This window comes from Candida albicans, chromosome 1, assembly GCF_000182965.3.
Source record: "Candida albicans SC5314 chromosome 1, complete sequence".
Taxonomy (NCBI): Eukaryota; Fungi; Ascomycota; class Pichiomycetes; order Serinales; family Debaryomycetaceae; genus Candida; species Candida albicans.
In genome coordinates, this window is record NC_032089.1 from 2,172,777 (window position 1) to 2,199,199 (window position 26,423).

Below are 26,423 nucleotides of genomic sequence, written 5' to 3' on the forward strand. Positions count from 1 at the left end.
AACAGGGACCCAACAACAACAACAACAACAAAAGGAAAAGCTATTTAAACCATACATTTGCACAGACTTCAGGAATAGTAGCTAGTATTTTTTATCCGTATCCATTAATAATTGTATTGTTTTCGCCCAAGTGAACACTATATATCTAAGAGTCAAATCAAAATGAATGCAAATCAATTGAGAATCCCAAAGACATTACATTTTGCTGATGAAATATCTCATCTTAATAGTAATTTCATTAGTGTTAACTCGTATAATCAAAACCCTACGTCAACGTCAACGTCAACTTCAACACTAGCCAATCCTAGATCAATTAACAAGTTCATTAATAGCACTCCCAAGCTTCCTCTAGCTGTTAATCAAAATTCAAATTCATTAATATATGATATTATTGATTTATATTTGTTACCTGACACTGCCCCTGAAGAATTAGATAGTAAGACCCTATCTGCAAATGATAAACACAATGTTCAACCAGCATTATTTGCCTCATTACATAAAGGATATCATTATTTCTTTGGTAATGATTATTTACCAAGTACCTGTAATTCCGTCAATGATGAAAACACCAGAGTCGTATTGGATATGAACATGAACATGAATGATGCAAACACAGCAATTTATCATGACGAAAATATTGAAACACAAAGTATTAATATGTGGTTTAAAAACAAATCAGCTGGGGTTTTCCACAAACTAAAGAGTTTTGGTCATAGATCCTCCTCCACTACTACGAACAGAACAAATTTTAAGGCTGGTGAAACGGTTGATGAAAAATTGAAAAGTTTGTTTAGTGAGACAACCATAGAAGAGAATAATTTAAAAGAAATTGTTGAACAACGACCTAAAAGAAGAGTGACCATTCAAGAAAAAGAAGATATTATTTTCCCCAATTATTATGAACGTAAATCACCAACCAGGTTTAGAAGAAATATTACTCGCAAATTGAGTTCATTCAGAAGAAGCAACATCTAGAAAGCAAAGTTAAATTACTATAGAAAAAAAAACGGAACTACAAATAATAATAAATAGGCAAATGGTCTGGACGTATATAAAAAGTTCTCTTACTCAAAAAAATCAATACCAATGTCTATCTTATCTTCCAAATGGATTAAAATTATTAAACATTGATCCTGCAGCTCTTGTAAACACATCATTAGCAAAATTATTTGCCTTACCAAACTTATCACATTTTGTAAATGCCATTGCATTAGTCATTGATAATGAAGTGGCGACAATAATAAACACAAAAGGTATAAAAATTGCAATTTTAAAACTGCTAAACTCCCAACACTACCCAAGCTACTGGTTGTCCATATAATAAAAGCCAAACACTTTAGAATCAATTGGATTGATATATCTGTTGGGATCAGCCGTTTCAAATACCCAAACATTTTCAAAATCTTTAGCTGATTCACCAACTTGCCCACTTGCATTTCCATTTCCATTTCCATTTTCACTTTCTATTAAAGTGGTTTCATTCCACCATCGTAATCCAACTAATAATCGTCCTGAAATATTCTTTAAATTCCAGAAATCACCAGCTACTAGCAAAATCAAAACAATAAAATGTAATATAAATGTATTTTTGGAAGTGAATTGATGAATCACTATGGTTCCAAATATATATGTGACAATTGGTGATACTCGGAAAAATATATAAAATAGTAATGCTATTGGGTGTGATGATTCTTTCAATCTTTGTAACAAAGTTCGAGGTTCAAACAGAGAAGAAGTTCCTGGTTGTTGTGGTTGATCTGCTTGCGGTTGATTAACATATGGTTGTGTCAGAGGATTGCTGGTGGTTGTGTTGGTTGTTGTATTATGATCATTAGCTGAATATGAAGGTGGTGAGTCTAACGGTTCATCTGGTTCAATTGCCGTATATGATGAGTTCATTTTGCTATAGTAGGCAACTTTCAGAAATCCAATTTATTGCCGCTGTTAAGGTAACTATTGTGTAGATGTAGATGTGTCTGTTGTTTTTTTTGTCCTTATTCTCTGTCAAAATCCCAATTTCTATTTCAAACTCCTTTAATTGAAAATTGTACGAAGGAGAGCGAAAAAAAAAAGCATTAGTCTTGCCAAACTAAACTTAGTTTCCCCTTCTCTTAATCTCTTTCTTTTTAGTTTTCAACATAAATATTTCCAGTCACTCAATAACCATGGGCTTCATACGTGCATTTATAACAAGAATAACAAGAACACAACTAGAAACAGCTAAAGTATGTATTCAATAACCTGTCTCCAACAACTTAGTCGAGTTTCCAAATCGTACGACTCTACAAATGATTACCAAGAGTACTAACAAACACCATCACTATAGTTTGGTTTCTATTTATTATCTCCTATATTAGTGATGTATTATGTTGGGTTAGATACTGATAAAAAGTTCAATTTACCAGGGTTCTGGCCAGATCCATCAACATTAAATCAAATCCCTAAAGAACCTCATGAAATTCAAGCAGAAATCGCCCGTATTAAACGAGCCAGATTAGAGAAAAGAAAACGATTAGAAGAAAAAGCAAGAGAATTAGGTATATCTGAAGAAGATTTTGAAGAAGAGCAACAACAAGAAATATTGTCTTAATTCTGTGTGGATTTAACTTTTTCCAGCATAGCTAATATATCATTCTTGTGTTCCAGAATATTTTATATATTTTGTGAATTATTTCGTTAACTTCGTGTAAATACAACTGTATAAAAATACAAACCCTATAATATGAAATGCCTTTGGTGGATGTTAATGTATCATCATCGTTGATTAAGTCTAGCTCTAATGACTCGTAAATTGTAATCCAAATCATCTATTGTACTTTGCGAAAGTTTCAATGTATTAGATGCGGAATATTCAAGAAGTTTAGTAATAGCAGTAGCCATATCAACATCAACGGCAGCAGTACTCATAGGGGCCCTTACAGCTCGGGATGATGATACATCTTGAGGAAATGAAGTAGCTGGCACTTGTGATGGCACTGGTGGCACTGGCACTGGCACTGGCACTGGCACTGGCGGTGGAGGAGGCGGTGACGTCAAACTATTCATAAATAACGGGGTTTGGTTGTCAAACGATCCTGCACCATTACCAAATTGAACATTAGGGTTGGTCAAACCACCACTAGCAATTGGTGATTCAATATTTGATATAGGAGAGAAATTGTAACCAGACATTTGGTGTTGTTGTTGCTGCTGTTGTTCTTGTTGTTGTTGACCCTGTGGGTTCTGTAGTTCTTGTCCTTGTCCTTGTCCTTGTCCAGGACCCCTTTTGCGATTCCAATTCTCCAACACCCCCAACTTGTGCTTTAATGAACCATTTGGATAAATGCTAATGTTGTTGTACTTTTGGGTAGTTCCCAGTGGAGAATCACTTACAACACTTGTTGAAGTCGTCCCCAAACCTGAAATAGCAGAAAGAGCTTTGGTTTCCAAACCTGGAATAGCCGAACTATCATTATCAGGTGAAATCAGCTCTAAAGGTTCTGCTGCTGCATCAATAGATTTGTCATTATTATAAAATGGATCATTATGAAATTCATTTATTTCACTTACAGTAAACCAAGGGTCATTGCTATTATCAACTGGAACAGAAGAAACATCACCAAGTTCATTTTTCCTATTGTCAAATCTACCATCATCATCCCCCATTTCATCATAGTCGTCAACGGGTTCCAGCAAACAACTATCAATGATTTCTTCGATAGATGCATAACTTAAAGTAACTTTACCTCTCTCGTTAACCAACCCTACCAATTCATCAATTTCCCAAGGAATAACCACATTTAAATAACTCATAACCTCTTTTAATTTCTTCAAACTCTTATTTTCATCAAAAGTGTTCAATTTCTGGTTTAAATAAACTAGTTGTCCAGAATTACCACTAGGCCAATCTAGTAAATTGAACAAATGTGTCTTTTTCCATGAGGAAAAAATCCGTTCCGATGACACAGAATGCCATGATCTTGTTATCCATTCAATTGCTCGAATCAAGGATATGTGGTAATCGGATTCTGATAAAACCTCCAACGCAGTAGCTGTTGTTGCCACTGAAGTTGAAGTCAAATTTTCTTCAATCATTGGGTCCGAATCAATTTGCGATTTGCTTCTTTGTAAATTAATCATTTCTAAATATTGTTGCAATCGGTACAATATTTTAAATTCTTCCACAATTCCAAAATTCATGGGTAAATAATCAAATTTGATTCCAGAATAAGTTGTATTATAAGGGTTTTTATGATTAGCCTCATTTTTCAAATAACATAGTCTTATATTATTAAATTTCAAATTTATAATACGATGAGATGAACAATCATCTAAAATAATTAGAATTTTCCGTCCATTTGGTCTTGAATTGGATAATTTATGATCCAATCTAGTTAAATAATTTTGAAACATTGACGAAGTGATCCATTTATTGGTATTTGATTTGTAAAAAATATTGTAAACTTCGGTAAGTTTATTCATCAAAGTTTGATACGATACCGAATCAAATTGCATTGAGTTTAAACTTACATGCGTACTTTTAGAAACATCAAATTTATCGTATTTCCCAACAATTATTGGTGTTAGTTTTTCTGACCCGTCAATGTTGCAGCCGAGCATAATTGTTAATGAATGTTCAGCAGATGAGTTTGATTGTTTAATGCCCTTATCTATAGACGAAACATCAAATATTTGATCCAAAGGCAAAGAATAAAACAATTGAAAATCATCAATAACAAACACATCTTGAGGAGCATAATCTTCTTGATCAATGATATCTCGCAAATATCGTTTCAATTCTAGTATTTCATCCAATTTCCAAACTTTATTTAAGTTGTATCCTCGGTTGTCTAAAACATCCCGAGGCGATCCCGTTATATTAATGTTCAATTTTTTCACAAAATGAGAACACCATTTTTGATTGAATATACCATTACCTTCTTGTCCCTCTTTAGGTAATCGAGTCCATATGGCATTAGCCGTCAGTTGTATAATTGGCGTCGTGATGGGTATTCCTTCCCAGTTTGCTTGGGTAATCCATTCCGTTAGAATTCGTCGCAATAATGGGTTTGCCCGTTTACGTCTTCTTATGAGCTCAAATTCAGACTCTTTTCTCGAAATTATGTCGTTTTTCGAGTTCAATATCCGTGATATAGTAGTTTGTGATGGTGGCCTTTCAGAATTATATTCTTTCATGGCCCAAAGTGCCAAATCAGATTGAGTCATTTCAGGGTTTGCTTCTGCTTTTAGACAGATTCCAATTTTTTGCTTTATAGTGTACCCCATTATTTGTTAAGTTTTGCCATTAAGGTGTTTGCAATTTTTATTGGGAGAATCAAAAATACGATTTGACTTGTAGTTCCAATTGGTTATTGTCTTATTAATATTCTATTATAGTGTTAAAATCGATGAAGATTGAATTGCAACTACCGTTGAAAATTGAAGTATATTTTTATTAAGAAAGTGGCAATTAGTAAATAATGATTTAATATTAGTACATTTTAGTCATAAATAAATTTTCGGCTTTCCGAGTTTAAAAATTTTTTTTTTGTCTTCCTTGAATTTTTTTGACTCGAGGGGGTTTTGAGTGATGCATAGTGGATGCGAGTACCCGCAGGGCCAATAGTTTCTATGTTTCTCGCCAACCGTTAATCGATAGTTAATCTAACTACGCCCTGGGACCACAAATGAGACCTCAAAGGATGCCATGAGCCACTACCATTTAAGAAGAGTCCTTGAATTATTGTCCTGTTATGGGTTTGTTCAATACATCGATTATTTCCAATGCGATTATACAAAAGAGAATAATCAGAGATCAGGAAATAGTATACGTGATTTAATTCAATACTTATAAGATTCACTCTATTGCTAATACTATCCCAAAATAATAAATCCATATGAAGTCAAAGTCAAGCGGGTATCAAAATTTTCTTTGTAGTAGTTAAAATGCTGGTTGCAAACTTTCAAGTTCAGTCTGAGAAACAACTTCCAGTCCTCTAAAAAAAAGACAGCCAATAACCCAGTTCTTTAATATTTCTTATATTTAGTATAACATTATGTGTGTAGAATAGCTATATTGTATTCACCTCTTTCAGCAATTGGGATTTTTCTAATTTTCGTTTAAGAAATCTACTACTCTTTTAAAAATCAATTTAAACAATTCATCATTTTCAATAAATAATGAGTGTCTACCTTTTTCAATTTTCTCTAAATGTTTATTACCCAGATCATTAGGAACTAATTTGAAAAACTGTTCACTGCCTTTAATATCATTAATATTATCATTAGTACCATGAACAATTAACAAAGGTAAATCATCTTTGAATTTAGCAACATATTCTGGTTTCAATAATGCATCACCTCTAACAAACATATCATTGAATTGTCTCACAGATCCAATCAATTTTTTATCATGTTCTATAATGTAGTTTTTCCATCTCTCGTTGGAAGTAATATAATCAAAGTTTAATTTGGAATCAATTTTAAAATTAGGCAACAATCTACTAATAACTGGTTGCAAAGTTCTTAAAACAATATTAGGTTGAGTATTTGGATGTAATTGAATCAACGGACCAGAAGCAACAATGGCTCTAATATCATTTAAATATTTCCCTCTAATACCATAGTTCAAAATGATTCCACCTCCCATGGAATGTCCAAGTAAGAAGAATTTCTCATTACTATTAGCAGCTGGTCTAGCATCCAAATTACGTTTAATGAAGAAATCTAAATCATTGAAGACATGAAATTCATCAGTTAAGCCAACTAAATTACCTGGTGAAGTTTCACCAGCACCTCTTTGATCGAAAAAGAAAACTTCGTAACCATTTTGAGACAAATTATCAAAAAATTCAGTGTAAACATTTGATTCTTCAGCAAATCCATGAACATAGATTATTTTACCCTTGTAAGAGACTGATTGCGGGACTTTCCAGGTGACAGTTTTAAAATTGGCACCATTATGTTCGACAAATTCAATTTCTGGTGTACCTTTAGGTTTATATGGGATTTCAACGGTAGTCATTATTTAAAAATAAAAAAGGGAGAAAAGATAGAGGTTATGATCAATTGGTGGTGATATGATCAGGGAGTCAAGATAGAAGGAAAAAGTAACAAATTAATAGATTTGGAGAATTTATGGGAGATCTTTGATTAGTAGGAAATATTTATATCCTCCTTCGCGTCTTTTTTCCGTCCCCTGCCTGCCACCTCCGCCTTTTTGAATACTGTGTATATTTTATTTACCCCTCCGCCTTTTTGAATACTGTGTATATTTTATTTACCCCTCCGCCACCACAGTAAGTAAAACAATAACGTACAATCGAGAGTGTAATACCAGCTACGATCAAGAACCATAGAGGAATAAAGGAAACAAGACTACTAATAATAATGACAAAAATAACGCATCACAATACTGACTTTTGTTGCATTAATTTGTACTATTTCTCTTTATATTCAATTCTACAAATCAGTTTTGAGTAAATTACTGTTTTGTCATTCCAGTGCAAGGGGTTAGTTCTACATTATTAAACTCTTGGTTTGTGAGTAGAATATCTTAACTATTAATACTCATATCATCCGAGGATTATATTATAGTAATAATATGTGCGACACGTGCAAAAAACGTAAATCAAACTACAAGGAAAGGCGGAGTAAGAATTTAAGCTCATCCAACAACAAGTTATCAAGCAGACGATGATAGTAGTAAGTTAGTACTATATCTTCGTGTGTGTAAGTAAGTGAAGTGTAAGAAGATCTATTAAACTTTATTAGGAGGGGGGAGGAGGTTATGGGTATATATCACATGACAAGAATTGAAATCTATTTTAGTTTTTTTTTTTATCTTGCCTAATTAAGGAAATCACAGAGATCAGCAATGAAAATAAGAACACCTACTAAACTCAAATCAAAATGTGAATAATTGTTAACCTTTCTTCTTCTTCTGTAGTTGGTGATTTGTTGGTGATATTTAGGAATCTATAAATTACAATCACTTTAAACAAAAGAAAGATCAAATACTTGATCTTTTTTTTTCAACCATTCGTACACGCCCTCGTTTAAGATAAACCATTTGAAAAACAACAACAACAACCCACTTTAAAAAAGAAAACACATACACAATATAAACACTATTTTTTCCACTTTCTTTAATCTAACCTTATACGCAACTATACAATTATATAACAGAAAATGGTGTTAACCCATTCCACAGCAACAGATGGAACTCATATTTTCCACAATAAAGTATCAGGGAATTATCTTATTTTAACACTGGGAGGTGGTGTTGAAGTTTCTCAAACCATTCCATTTGTTTATCAAAATCTTGCCAATGCAAAAACCATTTCTTGTATTATTGGTGTAATCAGATTGAAATTCAATTCTTATGTCATTATTGCTGATAAACATTCCGTCACTGGATCAATTTTGGGTCATGATATTGGATTTATTGAATCATTTCAAATCTTACCTATTGGAATCAATGATTTGGCGAAAAAGAATTTAGAAGAATTGAGTTATTTGAAGTTATTAACTACACATTTGAATAATGCTACATTATATTATTCAATCGATAATAAATATGACGTGACCAATTCATTACAAAGACAATTCAATAAAAGTAATACTGGTGGAGTGGTACCTGTGGATGATAGATTTTGGTGGAATAAATATTTGACACAAGATTTAGTAAATAATCATGTTGGTAATGATTTTGTTCATCCAATTATTTATGGATATTTCAAGTCTCATTCCGCTGTTTTCAACGGGAAATCTTTACAATTTGCCTTATTGACTAGACGTTCTACTTTAAGAGCTGGAACAAGATATTTCCGTCGTGGAATTGATATTGATGGTAATGTAGCCAATTTTAATGAAACCGAACAAATTTTCATTTCTGATGATAATCATCTTTTTTCACTTTTACAAACTAGAGGATCAGTTCCAGTTTATTGGGCAGAAATCAATAATTTAAAATATAAACCAAATTTGGTCATTAGTTCTCAATCTTCCTTAGATGCCACTGAAAAACATTTCCATCAACAAGTTTTTTTATATGGAGATAATTATTTGGTTAATTTAGTCAATCAAAAAGGATATGAAAAACCTGTGAAACAAGCTTATGAATCTGCCGTGAATAATTTACCAGAAAAATTGGGTCAACATGTTAATTATATTTATTTTGATTTCCATCATGAATGTAAGGGGATGAAATATCATAAAATTAATTTATTATTAGACAGATTAATTTCCTTAGGATACACTCTGAATAATTATTTTGAATATGATTTAAATGCTAATAAAATTATCAGATTACAAGATAAAATCGTTAGAACCAATTGTATGGATTGTTTAGATCGTACAAATGTTGTTCAAAGTACTATTGGACGTTGGGTATTACAAAATCAATTTACAGAAACTAATTATTTATCATCCAATAATGTTACTCCTTTTGAAAAATTGAATCCTCAATTCAATTTATTTTTCCAAAATTTCTGGGCTGATAATGCCGATGCTGTATCTTGTGCTTATTCCGGTACTGGTGCATTGAAAACTGATTTCACAAGATTAGGTAAACGTACTTATAAAGGTGGATTAAATGATTTTCTTAATTCTGTCACTAGATATTATAAAAACAATTTAACTGATGGTAGTAGACAAGATTCTTATGATTTATTCTTGGGTAAATATAAACCATTCCAAGATTCAGTTAGATCACCGTTTATTGATAGAAGATCTCCTTATAATCAATTATTACCTTATTTAATGGGCACATCATTTTTGATTTTATTGGCAATTATTTATTTCCCTAAAGGTTCAATTTGGAATTGGAAAAATTTATTCATTATGGCTTTTTGTATTTTATTTAATTTGAAAAATTTATCATATATTAATAGTCATGGTTATCAATTTGTTGATTGGCCTAAATTAATTAATTTGGATTTCTTGAAGAAAAATGAAATTTATACTAATGGTACTACTGGGAAAATTGTTGGTATTAAATATGAAGAAGCAGAAAATTTCACAGTTAATAATAAGAAAAAGAATTGATTAGCTGTGGGGGTTGTTTTTTTTTTTAGAAAGTTGTCTTTAGTTGTAGCTGCTTATTTTATATAATAGATGATTATACATACATTGTGTTTTGCAAAACCTTTTTACTGTACCACTTATTATCACTTCACTACATGATATCACACTTTCAAAACCAATATCAGTAAATATTGTAAGCTATTTATTATTGAATCAAAATCTATAATAATACAGAAATAATACGTGATTATATAGAAATTAATTTACATACTTATTAATAAATAAATAGTTAAACATATATCCTTTATTAACCAAAAAATTACCATTTCCCCAAATACAAACCTTTTCTCTTTATATATACACCTTCCCTCATTATAATATCCATGAAATTAAATTTTATGAACCTTAGCAATAATTTGTTTATTCTATACTATAAATTAATAGTAGGTGGACTATTCATTAATAGTTGTTGGGTGCTTATTTCATTGTTATTCAATTTATCACCAAATTCCATCAATTCGAAAATTAAATTCATATTAGGACATATTCTATCACAGGCATCAATATATTTTTGATCACCATTCTTTAATAATTCATAAGCTTCATTAACTCCCAATTGGAATTTCTTCATATAAAATGCTACAACAACACATGCTGATCGCGATACTCCACATTGACAATGAATCAATATTTTACGTCCATTAGTGAAAAATTGATCAATCTTGTTGGTTATTTGAAACAAATCCTTTGAGATGTTCGAATTATGTGACCATGGAATGTACACATATTCCCTTTGATTGGGAACTTGATTCATATACTGTAGAGACATGTTGTCACATTCTTTGGCCACATTGATCACCAAATCAAACTTATTGATATCTATTTTCCCTTGAGCTGGATCTGAATACAAATAAATTAAATTGTTCAACACATTTTTTGGCCCATTTGGATATGCATTTATTGATGTCAGTTCTTGTAATTCTTCAGGAGGGTGAAATTTCTTAGAATTGTATCTCACGTTTTGTGGAGTTGATAAGATGGTATTAGTGATAGTGGTAGTGGCAGTACTATTGTTATTATTGTTTTTGTTATTTTTGTTGTTGAAATTTGTTGCCTCATCATTATTTATCAGGAATGAAGAGTTCAAAGGTGTTTGTAGTGTTATATTGTTGAACTTTTGATTGAGCGATGATTGTATAGGAGACATTGATATAGGTAAACCTCTGTCTACACCCAATGGACTGTGTAATCTCGGAGGAGTGGAAAGTGGAGATGATTTTGACTGCAAAGCAAATGGTGGAGCCATTGGCGGTATAATGGTGTTCTTTGCTGCTTGTTTCATAGACATTGATTCAACTTCACTATCAGAATCACCAGCTGAATAGTTCAAGCAAGCATTACTTATTGGTGGGAACTTATATACTGATTCAGATCCTACACTACTAGGTGGACCTTGAGCAAGTGATAATGGGGGTGGCATGGTTGGTGTTTGCGTTATCGATGGTGTTTGCAATAAGGTAGCATTTATGTAATCATTTCCATTATTGTTGCCTATACGATTAACAGGAGTACTTTTTTTGCTGGGTGAATCCATGATGAAATTACTTCTTGGTTGATTTGAATTTGTTGATTTGGGTAAAGGACTAGTGTAACCGTTTGTTGAGTCATGCAAGTTTAATGATAGATTTTTCATATTTCGGTTCAAGTTCAAAGAATTGGGTTTTCGAGAATGCTTTGGTGAGTAATTTATTAAAGCAGGGGATACTGGTGCTGATGTGGAGTTGGAACTTGTTGATGAAATTGAAGATATCGATGACGTGTACTCGTGCAAACCCGGTGGTCTTTGTAAGGTGTAAGATGAGGTTGGTAACATTGTTGGTGTTTGATTTGGTTGTATGCTAAATGAGTTTTGCTCCTTTCGATTGATATCATTGATACTGTCTTCCTCAGTGATGGTGTACACTTGCTGATTGTCAGCATTGGCACTTGCACCTGTCATGGAAGTTGTTGAAGTCGTGGTTGTGGAAATACTCGTGGGCGCAGCATCTGACGATGATGACACCATACTTGAACCACTGGAATTGAAATATAATAAACTGTTTACACTATTCGATTGATTATTTCTTGTTGAATTGTTACTAGATATTGAGTTTAGACTTTCAAAACTAAATGTAGGATGGTGATTGGTAACGGTAGTTGAATAACTCGATAGTGGTGTAGTCATATAAGGCAAACAAACGATATTTTTGACAGGAAAAACAAAACTGAACCAAGGTACAACAAGCCAGCTTTTACTGTTTTTTTTTAGAAAAAAAATGGGAACAAATTAAATCAGTTGGAAAGAACTGTCCTGGTTGTTCAAATAATATGGATATTTGGTAATAAAAATAGGAACAACAACAAATGAAAATAAAATGATTATAAAATATAAATCACTCTTTCTAGTTTCCAAATATAAAACAGAAAAAAAATTTAAAATCTCGAAAATTTCGCAGGGGTAAAAAACAAATTCCTTTTTTTTTTCCTTTACCCTATTGTTAAGACTGTTTAAATTAAATTGTGTAACAATTATAGACGTGTTCTAGGGTGTAGTGGATTGATGATATGTTAAGGTAAACAACACTTAAAAACTTGATGAATAAAAGTAAAAGAGTAGAAACCTTAAAAATCAATTATCGAAAAGAAAAAAAAAATCTGACTGGGAAAACAATTTACTTGGACTTGCAAAGATATATAAATGAAGACAAAATGAAAGGAGCTTCTGACTTTTCTTTTCTTTTCTTTTATTTTTTGGGGATATTATTTTGGAATTTCCTTTTCTTTTTGGCAACTAATTGTCTGATTATCGTGAAGATCAAATGACAAATGAAGGTTGTGGTTTATTGAAGGAGCTGATGAAAGTGGCAATAATTGAAAGTAATGAAGAAACCACAAATAAAGTAAAGTTGTAGGATTCTTGGGTAGGAATTTTAACTCTGGTTAAATAAAAAAACAATAATCTTATTCTTATTAGAAAGTAATTAAAATTATAAAATTTTATTAAAAATTTAATTGAAGACAATTTGATCTAAGTTTATATTTATAATTTTTCTTGCTTTCATTTACTGGTGTATTTTTTGAATGTCTTTTGCATGTGTATATATACTGCATTATCTGCAAATGTTGTGTTGTGTTGTATAGTGTTGTGTCAGTTTTGTATTTTCTTTCCAATTTCTTTTTGGTGTTGTAAAAAAATAAAAAAGAAAAAAAAAATAAAACAACAATTGATGGTGATTTAGTGACAAAATTATGTTTTAAAACAAATTTTATCACTCTGTACACACCTATATACACACACAATTCGAGGCCGTACTGGTGCTTACTGTGAAACCAAATTGATGGCTGACAATTAGATTCTGCTTGATGTAAGAAATCCTAAATCACAATCTAAATGGCAAATCAAACAATAACTGAATGTGTGAGGTTCCAATGAGAGTCCAATGGTATAAGAGCTTGAGTCTCCTCTTGTGCGTCTTCCAAGGGTTGGAGGGTGAAGTTTTGTTTGTTCGATGGTTGGTGAAACGGAAAGAAAGACAGAAAAGAAAGAAAAACAGCCAATGCTGTTATTTTGTGTGCCTTTCATTTAATTTGTGTAAGATGTAGAACTCCTTTTCAGATGTTGACATTCAAGTTTGAGCTTGATTAGAGCCGTGGGATGTGGGGTTCATTTCTCAATCTGTTTTAACTGTAGCAGAAAGGATTGATTGGTGTAGTTATTCTCCAAATATTGCAGCAATCCACAAAGTGGTTGTAAAAAAGAAAATAGATTTGAAAAAAAGAGGAAATTTGACAACCAGTGCCATCCATCTGAAGAGAAATAAATAGAAACGAGGAAATAGAGGCTTGTGAGCAAATTTATGATATGAGCGGAACAATAGCTGAATCTCTCAGTCCAGTTGAAAGTGTTTACACTATTTCCACTTTCAATCCTGTGTGTTGTTTACGAATATTATGAGAGCAGAAATTGGCCTCATCATTTCTTGGTGTCTTAGGTTGCCAATAATTGTTATTGTTTAGAATGATTGACAAGGGCCGTGATTTCTTGTTCTTCTTTATTTTTTTAGCAACTAGGGATTTTGTGTAAGCTTAAGTATGTGTGTTTGGTTTCAGAAATTGCTTTGTGGCTTCTATGTCTTGTTTTTGCATTTGAAGTGCTCTTTGTTTTTATTTCGAATTTTAGTTTTCAGGGGAGGGAAAGAAGGAAGAATTGAGACAAATGCAAAATGACACTAGTGAAGCCCCTTGTTAAATCACTGTAGATAAATCACACCAATTTGAATGTCAAGAGTGATCTCACAGATGACCGATTCATCCCATCACATATTAGTTGACAAGAAAAAAAAAGGCTAAGCATGTTCTCCAAAATTATCAAGCAAATAGACTGTCTGGAGAAAGATAGTAATAGTTTATAATTTGATTGTCCAGCTTTTCATGCACATGTACCTGTTTTTACGTGTTAATCAAAATTCCAATTTAAAACAAGGCGAGACACTACAGCACGTTGAAACTAATGAGCCCAAAAACTAAAAATAAAAAGTAGTATCTACATTATAAACAAACTTGAGCCAAGTATACCAACCTTTAATTGTAACTTAGTTCAAAAATAAGATAAATTTAAATCTATTGTTAAACCCTTTGTATTTTATGATACTTTGATACCTTTGTTCTTAGTTTGTTTATTCTTTGTAATAGTAAGAAAGGATAATAGCGGTGGCGGTGGCGACGGTGGCAGTTGTGGTTGTGGTGGTAACGATAATTAACGCTGTGTATCATGAAACACGTACAAAAAAAGAAAGAATAAAGAGATCCAAACTTGAAACAGAATTTTAGTCTCCCACATTAAGTTCAATTATGCGTGTCAGCTATAAATAGCTCATTTGTGTTAATTAATCACAATTACATACTAGCAATATTCATATCTTTCAAAACCTAGGTTGGTTCCAATAAGAATTAGATCAAGTCCTTAACCAATCAATCATGTTTTGGCTACGCTAAACTGGTTAGTTGAATCTGAAACAATAAAACAATAGCTATAGTGTCTATTAAATGCGTTTGGTTGTTTTCTATCTTTAGTCTATTGTTTCATTTAACTTTTAGGGATTACTGTTTTTACTAATTAACTAACTACTAATACCGTATTTCCATTATTACTGATTTTTCAGTTACTTATTGTTGTTGACTTTTATTAGATATTTTAGTACACTGCTATGTTTGACGACAATTTGACTAAACTAAAGACTCGCACTTTTTTCAAGACATTATAAAGATGAATTCGACCGTAAGCGGTATTGAATACCACCTGATGTTCACCAAGTTCGTAGCTTTTCCACATTGTGTATATCATTCCAAATTTTGTGTTTTTTTTTGTTGTTTTATCCTTTTCGTGATTCAGGAACTCGGATTAACTATCAAATGATTGCATAAGAATAATGCTATTTCTTGTTTTGTGGAACTTTCTATTACAGGTTAAATCTAAATTACCAGCTTTTATAGTTTCTTATCGACATTTATTTAGGTGATGAAGAGGGATTACAATAGTCTATTGTTAATCAATAGCCAAAATACTTTTGAAGCAATTCTTTGTCGTTATTATAGTCAACTAATTTAACAATGAAACGGCAAAATGAACTGTCAAAAAGTTATTTTGAGGTCATCATTTTTTTGGTAAAAAACAAACATAGGGGTTGAACAATAGAGTTTTGAACTAGCCTCATCATCTTTTTGGCGTTTAATCTATTGTCTGAAGCTATTCATGATCGTTGATGTTGGGTATTGGCAAGGTTGGTTTTGGATAGCATGATGCTAATGTGCCATTTTGCACGAACAGTAGATTTTTTTGATAAAAACTCAATTCATTTTTTTTTTACTCACAAATTTTGGTAAATTTCGCAACCAAAAAAAAAAAAAACACTTGGTTTCATCATATTAAATAACGTATATAACCATGCTTATTTGCTGTATCCAATTCTAATTAACTCAAATTGATTATTGATTTCTAATCACTTCATTAGTGAAATCATTTCAAGAGATTCAATTCAAGACTAGTAAGATTGCAAAAAAAGAAAATTTGTAATTTATATTATTTCTAACTGTAAATTGTAACATAATAACTAACAACATTCGCAACATATACATAAATGATTCATAATAATACACAAATTTTTTTAAAATCAATTCTCTTCTTTGTTCAAGGAAATATTTATCACTTATTCATCAGGTGGACTACCAAATTCTCCTTCAAAAATAGTAGCACCACATTTCCTGCGGTTTTCAACAATTAAACATTCAGGCATTTCTAATATATTACAAGCACTTGGTCTATCAAATGGGTTTGGTCTCAACATTTTATTCACCAACTTATCCAAATTCATCAGATCCCCATGGACCAAAAAATCTGGAGCCCAACTAGGAATCAAACCTTCTATGTTTTTACTTAATTCACTAGCCAATGTGTTATTAGTGTCACTTGTACCATGTACTGCTTTGACTGGTGGGTTTAAAGTTAATGAATTGCCCAGCAAACTATTATAACTAAAATTAGTCGAATTCGTGGATCCATCACCAGCACTACCATTGCCTCCTGTACTGCCACTACCACTTCTACTTCCACTGCCACTGATATTGCTATTGGTATTTGGATTGTGTTGTAAAAACATTGAAATATTATCACTTGATAATCGGCCAGCATCACTCAAGTCTCCACTTCTCAATTTACGCCATGGCGTTCCATTATCTGGTAAAATTATATTAGCAGCGATCTCCAATATAATCAATCCAAGACTGAAAATATCTGCAAACGGAGTATAAATTTTGTCATTAATCAATTCCGGGGCAATATAATTACGATCTCCTTCAAGATCAAAGTCCTTTTCTAGTATAGGCAATTTAGTAGCCAATCCGAAATCACCAATTTTCAATGACCCTTCAAAAGTGATAAAAATGTTTGCTGGTTTTAAATCCAAATGTAAATAATTTTTCAGATGAATAAATTTTAACCCATTTAGAATTTCAATTAGGATCTTCCAAATTCTAAATTCATCAATTTTGTAATGTTTATTTTCCTCTAAGAAATCAAATAATGTACCACCTTCACAGAATTCTGTCATTATATAGTAGTAATTATTAAAATCCCAGGCCTCAATGAAATAAACTAGATACTCTTTCCCTTCTTCTTGTTCTTGCATATTAGTTGCTTCATCTTCTTTAATGCTTGTCAACACTCTCAATGCTTCAATTTCTCGTTTTATAGTTTGTTTCTCCAATTTTCCAATAAGTGGTTTTTTAGTTCTTTTGATAGCAAACTTTTCGTTATTAAATAAACATTCAAAAGCAATGGAAAATGCTCCCGATCCAATATACTTGATATTCTTCATTCCAAACTTTTCAATTAAATGTTCATCTATCTTTGAAGGATAAACAGACACCGAGTCAGCTTCATCTAACGATGGCATAATATCTATGCGTTGAGCAATTATACTATCAGGGTCATCACCTCTTTCAGCATTATTCATAGGTTTCTTAAAACTATTCTTTGCAAATGACATATTGATTGGTGTTGAAGGTGGTTCGCTAATTTCTCGTTTAGTTGCATTTGATTTATCTAAGACTATTGACAAATTCCTTCTTCCATCTTTCTCAGTGTCAAACTTCAACAATGGACTCTTGGATTGCGTGTAAAGGGGTAAGTGATGTTGATGGTGCTGATTCGGTAGTAGCAGTTTCTTTGTTGGTGTTTCTGGTATTATGTTATCATCTAGTTCAATGTCAGAATTGAAAACTAATTCTAAATCTTCTTGTGGTCGCTGAAGCACCTGCTCCTTTTTCAATTCCGAAGAAGGGAAAATTTTGATATAACTTGTGTTATTGATAGTGCTACTACTGGCATCATAAGAATTATTCCTTCCAACTTCAATAGAAAGATCACTATCATGATGCTGTTGAGTGTTGTTGTTGTTCGTAGTAGTGTTGGGATTCACGCTGCCAGGAAAACGTTGATTTTGACATGGAATATGGGAATATATATCATGTTGATCACCCATTACATCTTTTCCTTCAGCAAATCCACTGCTATATGGAGGTACAACTTTGTTGGTATTTAAAATCATTAATGGATTTCTTTTGATTGGTGTTTCTGGAGGTAGTTTCCTGTCCAGCAGACCACTTATGCTATTCTTTTTGACCAACCCCGAGGAATTGAAAGCTGTTTGCAATGGTTTAACAAACTGATAAGAAGCTTTATTCTCTTTATCATCAAATAAGGGACAACCCTTAGATAGGTTGCTTTTAGTTGTAGTTGACCCTTTCCCTGTTTCAGCCACAGAAGCAGAAATATTTGTCGGTAGTGGTTCGGTCGGAGGGTATGGTATTGGATTACTAGATTTTCTAGCATGATTTGACTTGATATGATTTTCATCTTGATAAATAATAATTGAAGATGCAGAAATATTAGACAGTTTTCTATTTTTCGACGGACTGTCAAAGTCATTGTCAATATCATAATGCTCATTTGCTGGTGGACTTGTAGATGTTATTGCTGCCGTTGTTGAATTCAGTGTAGATGATGAAGGAGGGTTGAGTGATGAGACAGCCATTGGGGTAGATGTATGGGTTGGGGTATAAGCTCGCCTTATTTTTGCTGACTTGCCAAATATTTTAGATACCATTTTCGGTTTTTCTGGAGTCATAACTCTGCTTGACGACATTATCGCGTCTCTATTTGCATTTTTAAACATTTTGAATCCTTTCAGTCCCAACTTGGAAGGTGAATGCAAGTTAGACTGTGGCGAAGATGTGGTTGATGATGATATGCGAAACTTATTCTTTGACGACGGGGAAGGCGATTGACTAACCAACTTGTGTGGCCTTTTAAATTGATTATTGGAATTCCCGTTTGCTGCAGTTATAGCAGCAAATATGTCCGGCTTTCTTGCTGATAGTGGTGATGAAAAATCGTTAGGTGCCACTGCAACATCTATTTCGTTCAAACTAATGTCATCTATTTCATCGGGAATTTTACCTCCATCAACCGTTTTCAAATTGGAATCAATAGATAAATTCAAATACTTTGACGATCTCTTAATTGAACTTTGTGAGTTGTTAGATAACCTTATTGTAGCCATCGATGATGACGTATCTTCTTCGGATGGCTTCCGTACGTGCAGATTGTAGGTAATCTGACTATTGCTCTTTCTATGCTTGCTAGATATAATATCGAAGCTATCGACTTTTTTGGATTTCAAGATATTCAAAGTTGGGGTGTACTGCACTGCTTCAGGATCTTCAATATCTTCATCATCAAAATCGTGATCGTCGTCTGTTGTTGTGACGTCTCCATCTTCTATCGTTTCCGTGTTGGAGTTATCAAGAAACGTGTCGATACTATCGTTTAATAAGTCCTGCTTGATATTGAATGGTGGTGACTTGTTAATGGTTTTCTTATTTAAGGTTGTTGTTGAACTATTGTTGGTATTGGCATCATTGGCATCCTCCAAAATTAAACTATTGAAAGAGCGTGAAAACTGGTTATTGGTAAAGTATTCCAATTGATTAATATAAGGTGACTGCTGTGAATGAGAATGCATTTGCAGGTGCAGGTGTTGGTGGTAGTGTTGTTGTTGGTGTTTTCTCAAGCCAATTTTAGAATGGTTCTGAGAGGAGATTGTGCTGTCATTAGTGGGATTATTGTTGGCCATTGGTGTGCTACTGGTATCACCCGATACGTCTTGACACGGGTTTGAATCCATTGGAGCTTAAATATTGCACAGGTATGTGGTTTTGGCTGTAATGTTGGTTGTTGTGTAGTTATTTATCTTTGGTTGTAAAATTGAAAAAAAAAAGAATACTTTGTTTATACTTTGGATGATGTTTTTTTTTTTTTCGCACGCTCAGTCATCTAGCTCACCCTTTAGTTTCTACTATTAATATAATTAATCATGATTGTGTTTCCTTTGTTCTTTTTTTGTTGCTTGCGTTTCTCACAGAGAATTATAATCACTCCTAAAAATGACCGCAATATTCTACTGTCAGCCCAACAATACAGTTAGAGACTGTTACAAATAATGTTATGAAGAAAGACGACAATAATTTTTACAATAAAACAGCAGTTTAAAAAAAGCGTTCCAATACAAATGGATACCCAACTGTTGTCTAATCAACAATTACCATATCTCTTGTTTAATGAAGAATGACATTGAGCTAATAGGTTAAGGGATAGTACTTGTTGTTAGATTATATATAAATACAACACCTCTTTATCCGATGGTTACTACGAACTTCGAAGGAGTTATTATATAAAGAGAAGAGTTGGCAAGAGAACTTTGGAAGGAGGTGGTCATGAATAATACGGCGAGCTCTGCAGCCGAATGGGAATGGGTTACCACCCTTCCATGGAGCAGCCCGTCCCCCTTCCCCCCTAAAAAAAAAATTAAAGCCTGTGAACCAAAACCAAAACATAAACAAACAAACAAACGCGCGCGATAAAAAAACACCAGATTTCTTATTTTTTTTTTAGACGTGACTTTCTCTACTAAATGATGCTTTTGGTACTGCATTTATTATTTAGATTGTTTTTGGTATCAACCTATCAACTACAAACATAAACGGATATTCAAATCCGAACAAGTTTAAAACTTTTAATTCTGAAGGACAAATGGAATATGTACCTTGATTGCTATAAAACCAACAGAAAGATTTTACCACAAAAGAATATTCAAGATACGATAGGAGAAGAGTAAAGGCAAAAAGTAAACTGGCTTGATGAGGCAAAGAGAGTTGATATGAATTTGAGTTTCATCGTCTAAACCAGGCTGTAAGCAAAAAAAAGATAAAAAAATAGGGGGGCGAGCAATTGTAGTACGTTTGCAAAATATGTTGAGTCAATCTGCATGATCAATGATTCCAACATTTAAATTGATTAAATATTAATGACCTGTGAAGCAAACTTGTCAAAAAAAAGAAGAAAGCGTGTTTTTGTAACCATCAAAGTCCTTTTTACCCTCGGTTTGGTTGACTTCCTAATTAGGTATCATATCAACTTGGAAAATAGCATAGTTTAGTAGGACACTCTCAGTCACGTGCAACCAACAGAAAAAACTCAAAAAAGCCATTAGTAATCCAATCAATTCTATTGGTTGGAATGACGGGATTTTGAAAAAATAATTTAGCTCGAATACTTTAAAATTATGCAGGTTGGGCTGATTGAATTAATAAAGTCAGACATAACCGAGAGAAGAATAAAAAAAAAATAAATAACTTCCTCATCGGTGTTGAACAATGAGTATTTTGATTTATCTGATTAAGTATTGATTGTAATACTTACCAGAATAAAATGCTTGGCCCTTTACATGTGCAACGCTTAGTGCAATTACTGAATATTATTAAGAATTATCAAGTTGGTTTGGTCCATTCAAGATAGTTCGGAAATACGCTTTTTTTTGGGTATTGTGTAAGTGATGACATCTAGTCTGAATCGGAAGTAGTACACTCTTTTAGTTAAAATTCTCATACTTTTATGTCAAACAGCACCAATGCTTTGGCATGCTTTTTAAAATTGTGACAATACACAAAAGGAGACGAGAGGCAAAACTAAAGTAAGGTTATATACAAAACAAACCAATAATAAATTCTAATTGAGCAAATAAAGCCACCCACAATGGCGTTTGATCAATCTAATTTGTGTATTCCAAGTTAAATTCTTCGTTTGAGCATAATTAGTATTACTCTTCCACAGTTTGATTTGTCAGAATATAGACTACTTATCGTAGGCTTTGTCCCTTTTCCTTTTATTTTTTTTTCCAGTAGGTTTGCATATATGCATTTACATGTATTACATTACAGATATATATAAGTGTCTAATATCTGCATTTTTCAAAAAATATTTGCTCACATTCTAATTCACACTTTGGGCTTTTTCTTAATTTTTCATCTAATTTGTTTGTTAACAGTATCATTAGTTTTCTTATTAATTCAAGTACCAGTTACTGTTTGAGAGTATATATATTACATTATTCGTTGGAGTGGCCAATTTCGCTTTAGTTCACATCCAGTTGATCCCATTTTTCACACCCACACATTTTTTTATCAAAATCACCTCATTCATAGTGTATTTTTGTATACATTATAAAACAAAGAAACCGAAGAAAAAAAAAAAGAGATCCCAAAATATATATAAATATTTTTCAAATCCCAGATTATTTACGATAAAAACTTCATTTTTATATCAACCACATAATAGTTTCTTTTTTCATTTGAACACTTCATAAATCATTTAAACACCCCATCAGAATCATACACATACACAGAGAAGACCACCAAAGTTTCAAATTCTGTTACAAATATAATATTACACACTTTCCTCCAATTTCCAATCCACATTTATAATTTTGAGTTTGCATTTCAACAAAGTCAACTACCGTTTATGAATTTAACGCTATAACAATAATTTAATATATTAATGCCTACCTCACCTACAGAATCAATACCCAACTCTTCTACTAAAGAACAACCAATTCTACCGAAGATGTTACCTACGGCGAAATCACCGCACACAACACCAGCACAACTGCCACAGAATTCCGACCACCATCACCACCACCAGCAAACACCACCACAGCCTACAGATGGCCAACAATGTTCTAATTGTGGAACTACCAAAACTCCGTTATGGAGAAGAGCCCCAGACGGCACACTAATATGCAATGCGTGTGGCTTATATTATCGATCAAATAACACTCATCGTCCTGTAAATCTTAAACGGCCACCAAACACAATAGCTGTTGTCAAAGAGGAAGAAGGTTCATGTAAAGGTGATGGAAGATGTAATGGTACTGGAGGATCGGCTGCCTGTAAGGGATGTCCTGCTTATAATAATCGTATAGTGGCGAAAAAAGCGTTGGAAAAATCACCGAAAAACGATTCATCAAGAGCTCCTATAGATAAAAGTTTGAAAAGAAGTACGAGTACTGACGCTACTACTGAAGATGAAAGCTCTCTAGCGATTGCATGTTTTAATTGTGGAACAACAATAACCCCATTATGGAGAAGAGATGACGCGGGAAATACGATTTGTAATGCCTGTGGTCTATTTTATAGGTTGCACGGATCTCATCGTCCAATCAAAATGAAACGACCCACTATTAAACGAAGAAAAAGAAATGTTTCGGACAAAAAATCAAAAGATGAGGTTCAGATGCATCTGTCTGATCAAAGTCCCATTGTTGCTTCAGACCCGATATCTCCGACTCCACATAATAATGAGAACAATAATAATGTTACAAATATTACCACAACAACGAAAACTCCGACAAGATCACCTCATTATTATCAACCACCACCACAATATCCGTATCAACATCATCCAATAAATTCGACTACTTCATCAGCCATTAATCGACTTCCTCCAATATCATACCAGTCACCATATCAAACAGCACCGCTCTCTCATTCACCAATGCAATCATCGTCATCATATTCTCCAGGAGCATCATCGGTAATTCCTTCATCATACTATCCGCCATATAGTGGATCTGGAAGAATACCTAATGGACCCGGACCTGTTCCTGGTCCGCCTCCACCTCCACCACCGACGCAATCACAACCACATCATCAACAAATCACAACTTCTCCTACTTCACAGTCGTACGGCTCCTTGCGTGCTCCAATACATATAACAAAGAGGGGTTATACACCAGAAAACATAAGATTACCTTCTATTCAATTGACATCTTCAACTTCATCTAACAGTGAAACAAAATTACCACCTATAACCAATCACTCAGAGAAATGTTGCTCGAATTGTGCTGGACCGAAATCATTAGCACCAATGGCTATTGATTTTACTGCCAGTTATAGATTTAATAATATTGATTCACAAACTAAATTGACTAAAGAAGATCAAAATGATAGTGAGGGTGTGTCACGTGACAACGACACAAGAGATGAAAACAAGCCAATCAAGCAAGAAGAACATCGGAGTGCACTTTCTATTGGGAAGTTGTTAAATGGATAGAGTTAATATCAAGGGTTGTATATATATATATAGGTATTATGAAGTTTTTTCGTGTATAGTACATTATTACAGATTTAATATAGAGTATGCAAAACAATCCCCTTTCTTGCATTTAATGAGCATGATTTATGTTTGTGTAACAAAATTGAAAATCGGAATGAGATGAGTTTTAGCAGTGGAAAATTTTTATTTGTATTTTTATTTTTTTTTTTTTTCAAGAATACTTCTTGCAGTAATCAACGAAAGTATATAACAAAACAACAAACTATGAGTAAAGATAAAAAGGAACATAAGGATAAGAAAAGAAAGCATGATAACGAAGATGTTGAAATAGCAGACTCTAAGAAACAAAGAAAGTTAGAGAAACAAGAAAAGAAAGATAAAAAGGATAAAAAAGACAAGAAGGAAAAGAAGGAAAAGAAGGAAAAGAAACATAAAAAGGAGAAGAAACATAAAGATTCTGAGTCAAGTCCAGTTGAACCAGCTGCAAATGATTCATCAAGTTCTACCAACTATACACAATCTTCCAAGTTATCGTCTGTTTCACAATCAGATATTGACAAATTCCTTAGTGATAATGAAATCACTGTTGAAGATCCTTCATCATCATCATTACGTCCTATTTTATCATTTGATCAAGTGCAATTAACTTCAGCCATCACTTCAAAATTATCTAAATTTGATAAACCAACCCCAATTCAATCAGTTTCATGGCCATTTTTATTATCAGGTAAAGATGTGATTGGTGTTGCTGAAACTGGGTCTGGTAAAACATTTGCCTTTGGTGTACCTGCCATCAATAATATCATTACCACTGGAAACACAAAAACATTATCTGTATTATGTATTTCACCAACTAGAGAATTAGCATTACAAATCTATGACAATTTGATTGAATTAACAGCTGATAGTGGTGTCAATTGTGTTGCTGTTTATGGTGGGGTTTCTAAAGATGATCAAATTAGAAAAATTAAAACTGCTAATGTTGTTGTTGCTACACCAGGTAGATTAGTCGATTTGATTAATGATGGTGCTATAAATTTGGGTAAAGTGAATTATTTGGTTTTAGATGAAGCCGATAGAATGCTTGAAAAAGGGTTTGAAGAAGATATTAAAACCATTATTTCTAATACCAGCAATTCTGAAAGACAAACTTTAATGTTTACTGCCACTTGGCCCAAAGAAGTAAGAGAATTGGCTAATAATTTCATGAATTCTCCAGTAAAAGTGACAGTTGGGGACCGTGATGAATTAAGTGCTAACAAAAGAATCACCCAAGTTGTTGAAGTGATCAATAAATTTGATAAGGAAAAGAAATTGATTCAATTGTTACGTAAATACAATGCTAATGAATCTTCTGATAATAAAATATTAATCTTTGCCTTATATAAAAAGGAAGCTTCAAGAATTGAAAATTTCTTGAAAAGAAATAGATTTTCAGTGGCTGCTATTCATGGTGATTTGTCTCAACAACAAAGAACGGCCGCCTTAAGTGCATTCAAATCTGGTCAAAGCAATTTATTATTGGCCACAGATGTTGCTGCTAGAGGATTAGATATACCCAATGTTAAGGTCGTTATCAATTTAACTTTCCCATTGACCATTGAAGATTATGTCCATCGAATTGGTAGAACCGGAAGAGCTGGTGCTAAAGGTACTGCCCATACTTTATTCACTGAAGACGAGAAACATTTAAGTGGGGCTTTGTGTAATATCTTGAGAGGTGCCAATCAACCTGTACCTGAAGAGTTGTTGAAATTCGGTGGACATACCAAAAAGAAAGCCCATAGTGTGTATGGTGCCTTTTATAAGGATGTTGATATGACCAAGACTGCCAAAAAGATCAAATTTGACTAAGTCAAGAGATTTAAGTACAACTAACATTACATATAGACAAAAAATGTACAAATATACTTAATTGATATTAACTCTGGAACGTGTAGCTAAAACGAATTAGCAAAGAACAACCTTGTCTGACGAAATGACACGTAAGTATCTCCCGAAAACCAAGCTTTGAATTGTGTTTACATCTGTCTATTATTGGTGGCAAAAAAATAATCGTTAAAATTCGAAATCATCTGATTTATGAACATCCTGCATACGGCACATTACTAAAATTTGCTTACGTGTTCAATTAGTTATTAACAATTTCGGAGATGCTGACAAATATAGAATGTCCGAATTTAAGCAAATCACAAAAGAACTCCAAGATTCATGTGCTGAAAGGGGTGTAGTTATTGATTTTACCTAGTACTTGTAGTATACAGACGTTGCAAGTGTATCGATTTCATTCCGATTTGAGTGATCGTACAAATCGGCTATGTCAGTACACAAACATGACAGAAGATGCCAGCGAAAAAAAAAAAAATAAATC

The 26,423-nt window shown here is 32.9% G+C and overlaps 11 protein-coding genes across 11 annotated transcripts; 6 read left to right on the forward strand and 5 right to left on the reverse strand. All coding sequences in view use genetic code 12, as the record gives it.

The window, feature by feature from the left end:
* Positions 1–162: 162 nt before the first annotated feature.
* On the forward strand, positions 163–975 carry CAALFM_C109930WA (uncharacterized protein; the record flags this gene model as incomplete). The annotated part of the gene is made up of 1 exon (XM_718453.1): positions 163–975. One exon carries the CDS (start codon positions 163–165, stop codon positions 973–975), a length of 813 nt encoding a protein of 270 aa, XP_723546.1.
* Positions 976–1,036: 61 nt separating this feature from the next.
* On the forward strand, positions 1,037–1,321 carry CAALFM_C109940WA (uncharacterized protein; the record flags this gene model as incomplete). The annotated part of the gene is made up of 1 exon (XM_019475141.1): positions 1,037–1,321. The coding sequence occupies one exon, from the start codon at positions 1,037–1,039 to the stop codon at positions 1,319–1,321; it is 285 nt and encodes a 94-aa protein (XP_019330686.1).
* Positions 1,303–1,899, reverse strand: CAALFM_C109950CA (uncharacterized protein; the record flags this gene model as incomplete). Its single annotated transcript, XM_718454.2, has 1 exon — positions 1,303–1,899. The coding sequence occupies one exon, from the start codon at positions 1,897–1,899 to the stop codon at positions 1,303–1,305; it is 597 nt and encodes a 198-aa protein (XP_723547.2).
* A 266-nt stretch (positions 1,900–2,165) lies between these two features.
* PET100 (Pet100p) lies at positions 2,166–2,590 on the forward strand (the record flags this gene model as incomplete). Its single annotated transcript, XM_019475142.1, has 2 exons — positions 2,166–2,225; positions 2,327–2,590. 2 exons carry the CDS (start codon positions 2,166–2,168, stop codon positions 2,588–2,590), a joined length of 324 nt encoding a protein of 107 aa, XP_019330687.1.
* A 164-nt stretch (positions 2,591–2,754) lies between these two features.
* PDC2 (Pdc2p) lies at positions 2,755–5,265 on the reverse strand (the record flags this gene model as incomplete). The annotated part of the gene is made up of 1 exon (XM_718455.2): positions 2,755–5,265. The coding sequence occupies one exon, from the start codon at positions 5,263–5,265 to the stop codon at positions 2,755–2,757; it is 2,511 nt and encodes an 836-aa protein (XP_723548.2).
* Positions 5,266–6,088: 823 nt separating this feature from the next.
* On the reverse strand, positions 6,089–7,003 carry CAALFM_C109980CA (acylglycerol lipase; the record flags this gene model as incomplete). The annotated part of the gene is made up of 1 exon (XM_718456.1): positions 6,089–7,003. The coding sequence occupies one exon, from the start codon at positions 7,001–7,003 to the stop codon at positions 6,089–6,091; it is 915 nt and encodes a 304-aa protein (XP_723549.1).
* A 1,166-nt stretch (positions 7,004–8,169) lies between these two features.
* On the forward strand, positions 8,170–10,026 carry SAC1 (phosphatidylinositol-3-phosphatase; the record flags this gene model as incomplete). The annotated part of the gene is made up of 1 exon (XM_718457.2): positions 8,170–10,026. One exon carries the CDS (start codon positions 8,170–8,172, stop codon positions 10,024–10,026), a length of 1,857 nt encoding a protein of 618 aa, XP_723550.2.
* A 409-nt stretch (positions 10,027–10,435) lies between these two features.
* On the reverse strand, positions 10,436–12,229 carry CPP1 (tyrosine/serine/threonine protein phosphatase; the record flags this gene model as incomplete). Its single annotated transcript, XM_718458.2, has 1 exon — positions 10,436–12,229. The coding sequence occupies one exon, from the start codon at positions 12,227–12,229 to the stop codon at positions 10,436–10,438; it is 1,794 nt and encodes a 597-aa protein (XP_723551.2).
* Positions 12,230–16,250: 4,021 nt separating this feature from the next.
* On the reverse strand, positions 16,251–19,787 carry SWE1 (tyrosine protein kinase; the record flags this gene model as incomplete). The annotated part of the gene is made up of 1 exon (XM_718459.2): positions 16,251–19,787. The coding sequence occupies one exon, from the start codon at positions 19,785–19,787 to the stop codon at positions 16,251–16,253; it is 3,537 nt and encodes a 1,178-aa protein (XP_723552.2).
* Positions 19,788–22,495: 2,708 nt separating this feature from the next.
* On the forward strand, positions 22,496–24,049 carry SFU1 (Sfu1p; the record flags this gene model as incomplete). The annotated part of the gene is made up of 1 exon (XM_718460.2): positions 22,496–24,049. One exon carries the CDS (start codon positions 22,496–22,498, stop codon positions 24,047–24,049), a length of 1,554 nt encoding a protein of 517 aa, XP_723553.2.
* Positions 24,050–24,211: 162 nt separating this feature from the next.
* DBP3 (RNA-dependent ATPase) lies at positions 24,212–25,906 on the forward strand (the record flags this gene model as incomplete). The annotated part of the gene is made up of 1 exon (XM_718461.1): positions 24,212–25,906. The coding sequence occupies one exon, from the start codon at positions 24,212–24,214 to the stop codon at positions 25,904–25,906; it is 1,695 nt and encodes a 564-aa protein (XP_723554.1).
* Between the last annotated feature and the right edge of the window lie 517 nt (positions 25,907–26,423).